Source organism: Nicotiana sylvestris, chromosome 9 (assembly GCF_000393655.2).
Source record: "Nicotiana sylvestris chromosome 9, ASM39365v2, whole genome shotgun sequence".
Taxonomy (NCBI): Eukaryota; Viridiplantae; Streptophyta; class Magnoliopsida; order Solanales; family Solanaceae; genus Nicotiana; species Nicotiana sylvestris.
Genome location: NC_091065.1, coordinates 24,505,745 through 24,509,943, shown reverse-complemented (window position 1 = coordinate 24,509,943; position 4,199 = coordinate 24,505,745). Strand labels below are relative to the sequence as shown.

Below are 4,199 nucleotides of genomic sequence, written 5' to 3'. Positions count from 1 at the left end.
GATAAAAGAGGAGGTCACCAAGTAAATCAAAGCCAAGGTTCTCCGAGTGGTCGAATACCCGACCAGGTTAGCCAACATTGTGCCGGTTCCAAAAAAAGATGGGAAAGTTAGAGTATGTGTCAATTACCGAGATCTGAACAAAGTAAGTCCTAAGGATGATTTCCCATTGCCTAACATACACATACTAATCGACAATTGTGCCAAGTATGAACTCCAATCCTTTGTGGATTTCTTCGCAGGATATCATCAGATTTGGATAGACGAAGAGAATGCTGAAAAGACCGCCTTTATCATATCATGGGGAGTATATTATAACAAAATGATGCCGTTTGGGTTGAAGAATGTTGGGGCTAACTATATGAGAGCCATGATGACTAACTTCCACTACATTATACACAAGGAAATAGATGTATTTGTGGATGTCGTTATCATCAAATCTAAAAGGAGTTCAGATCATATAGCAGACCTGAAGAAATTTTTTGATCGACTTCAAAAATACAACTTGAAGGTGAACCATGCAAAATGTGCCTTCGGAGTCCCTACTGTAAAGTTGTTAGGTTTCATTGTCAGCCGCTGAGGTATTGAGCTAGACCCGTTAAAAATCAAAGCTATCCAAGACTTGCCACTGCCAAAGAATAAGAAAGATGTGATGAGTTTTCTAGGATGCCTCAATTATATCAGTCACTTTATAGCACAATCAATGGTGGTATGTGAGCCACTCTTCAAAATGTTGAGAAAGGATGTTGCAACAAGCTGGACTGAAGAATGCCAGAAAGCCTTAGATAAAATCAAGGAGTATTTATCTAAATTGAGACCTCTACTGCTTTATCTGTACGTATTGGATGGCGCCTTTGGCTGCGTTCTAGGACAACATGACAAAACTGGGAGGAAGGAGCAGGCGATATATTATTTGAGCAAGAAATTCACGCCTTATGAAGCACGATACTCTTTGTTGGAATGCACCTGCTGTGCTTTGACATGGATAGCCCAAAAGTCAAGACATTATTCCAGTGCGTAAACTGCATATCTCATATCAAGGATGAATCCAGTAAAATACAACTTTTAGAAACCCATGTCTACGGATAAGTTAGCAAAGTGGAAAATGTTGTTGAGTAAGTTCGACATTATCTATGCAACTCAGAAGGTAGTTAAAGGGCAAGCGTTGGCTGATCACTTGGCAGAAAATCCTGTAGATGGAGAATACGAACCATTAAAGATGTATTTTCCCGACGAAGAGGTATCATTTGTAGGAGAAAACATTACCGAAGCATACGACGGTTGGAGGATGTTATTCGATGGAGCAACAAACTTCAAGGGAGTTGGCATTGGAGCTGTCTTAGTATCAGAAATAGATCAACATTACCCGGTATCCACAAAACTCAAGTTCTCATGTACCAACAATATGGCAGAATACGAGGCCTGTATCTTGGGACTCAGGTTGGCCGTCGACATGAACATTCAGGAGTTGCTAGTAATCGGAGATTCCGATCTATTGGTGCACCAGGTTCTAGGAGAATGGGCTACTAAGAACACCAAAATATTGCCATACTTGCATTGTGTACAAGAGTTGATCAAAAGGTTCACAAAGATAGAATTCAAACATATTCCAAGGATTCAGAACGAATTTACAGAAGCATTAGCCACCTTATCTTCCATGATACAACATCCAGACAAGAATTTCATCAATCATATCCCGACAGGAATTCATAAGCAGCCAACTTATTGTGCTCATGGTGAAGAAGAGTTCGACGAAAGTCCATGGTTCCACAACATCAAGGAATACTTGGAAAAGGGAGAATCCCCAGAGAATGCTACATACACTCAGAAGCGCATGCTTTGAAGATTGGCCAACAATTTCTTTCAAATAAGAAGAATTCTATATAAAAGGAATCCTGATTTGAGATTGTTGCGATGTGTCGATGCCAAGGAGGCATCTAGATTGCTCAAAGAAATACATGCTGGAACTTGCAGACCTCACATGAATGGTTTCATTTCTGGCCAAGAAGATATTAAGAGCAGGGTATTTCTAGATGACTATGGAGACAAACAACAACAACTATGTTCAAAAGTGTCACCAATGCCAGATACATGCTAATATGATATGAATGTCGCCTAACGAACTCAATACAATGAGTTCGCCCTGGCCTTTCTCTGTTTGGGCATGGATGTCATCGAACTAATTGAACCCGCTGCTTCAAACGGACATAGGTTCATTTTGGTAGCTATAGACTACTTCACAAAATGGGTTGAAGCTACACCCTATAAGGCTGTAACTAAGAAGGTCATAGTAGATTTTGTTTGGGAAAACCTTATTTGTCGATTTGGAGTACCTAAGTCAATCATTACAGACAATGCCTTCAATCTCAACAGTGACTTGATGAAAGCTATGTGTGAAACATTCAAGATCAAGCATCGAAACTCTACATCATACATGACGTAAATAATCAGAGTCGTAGAAGCCGCCAACAAGAATATCAAGAAGATATTGAGGAAAAAGGTGGACAACTACAAGCAGTGGCACGAAACGCTACCATTTTCTTTGCTCGTGTATCGCACCAATGTTCGTACGTCCACTAGGGAAAGCCCCTACTTACTGGTTTATGGTGCTGAAGTTGTTGTCCCTGTCGAAGTGGAAATTTCTTCCTTAAGGATCATACAAGAAATCGAGCTCAGCAATGTGAAACGGGTACGAAACCGATATGAACAACTAGCTCTTATTGATGGTAAAAGAATGAACGCAATGTGTCACGACCAACTCTACCAGAATAGAATGGCAAGTGCTTTCAATAAAAAGGTTAGGTCAAGGCAATTCACACCGGGGCAATTGGTAAAGAAACGAATCTTCCCATATCAGGATGAAGCAAAAGTGAAATTCTCGCCCAACTAGCAAGGCCCTTACATGGTTCACCGAGTATTAACAGGAGGAGCACTTATACTTGCAGAGATATATGGAGATATTTGGCGAAAACCTATCAACTCGGACGCAGTCAAGAGATACTATAATTAAGGCTATGTTTGCACTTTCTATTTGATGTAACCTGAACTACGTTTAACCTGATTCCTGTTTAAGGGGAATACGTAGGCCGCCCTGTGGGTTTGGGCACATCATAATAAGATCTTTATTTCCCCTATGGTCAGAATCTGGGACAAGATCTCAAGGTCGCTCGATCTCATCATGTTTAGGATCACCAAGGAACGTATCACCAGAAGTATGCATTTAAACTAGGGCAAAATTTTTAGGAGGATCCTCAAAATTCTAAGAAAAGAAGGTTGTGATGTCTCAAAACGTGTCACAATCTCCGATTCAAACATTACTTGTTTTATGCATCATCACATATTTCAAATAACTATATTTTTATATAAAATATTTATCACAAATACATGTTTTTCGAAAATTTCATTCTTTCTATAGTAGCCTGACGTTACCCGGGGAAACTCAAACAGGACCTCAAGATAGGAATAGAGGCAAAGCAAGGAATCGAGAGCACGAACCAGCCCTTCCCCCTCCAAACTCACAATTTTCCTTTGGATACAGGCACAGTGGATATAACAAGAACATCCGCAAATATATGCACAAAACAAGATCACTATATTCTCACCGATAGAAGTCGCCAAACACAGACGTGCCAAGCTAAGAATCAATTTTCCCCTTCTCACATTTAATAGTTGCTCTTCCTGCATTGGGATAACAATTGCCCTTATTCTTTGCATAAGGCTAATCACTGCCTTCCTTTGCATGAGACTAAGCATTGTCTCTACTCCTCGCATAGGGTTCAACACTGCCCTCACCATAGCACAAGGCTAAGCATTGCCTCCATTATTGCATAAGGCTAAATGCTGCTTTCCTTTGCATGAGACTAAACACCGTCTCTATTCTCTACATGAGTCTAAGCACTGCCTCCATTAATGCATTAGGCTAAGCAATGCCCTTCTTTGCATGAGACTAAGCATTGTCTCCATTCCCTGCATGAGGTTAAGCACTACCTCAATTATTGCATAAGGCTAAGCACTGGCTTTCTTTGCATAAGACTAAGCATTGTCTCCATTCCTTGCATGAGGTTAAGCACAACCTCCAATATTACATAAGGCTAAGCACTGCCTTTCTTTGCATGAGACTAAGCATTGTCTCCATTCCTTGCATGAGGCTAAGTACTGCCTCTATTATTGCATAAGGATAAGTACTGCCTTTCTTTGCATGA

The 4,199-nt window shown here is 40.4% G+C and overlaps 1 protein-coding gene across 1 annotated transcript; it reads left to right on the top strand.

The window, feature by feature from the left end:
• The first annotated feature begins 1,072 nt into the window (after positions 1 to 1,072).
• LOC138877345 (uncharacterized) lies at positions 1,073 to 1,840 on the top strand. Its single transcript, XM_070156949.1, has one exon. The coding sequence runs from the start codon at positions 1,073 to 1,075 to the stop codon at positions 1,838 to 1,840; it is 768 nt and encodes a 255-aa protein (XP_070013050.1).
• Positions 1,841 to 4,199: the final 2,359 nt, after the last annotated feature.

Bases quoted from the DNA above. Each gene is read 5' to 3' on its own strand.
- LOC138877345 (XM_070156949.1), top strand. From the start codon at position 1,073: ATGTCTACGGATAAGTTAGCAAAGTGGAAAATGTTGTTGAGTAAGTTC.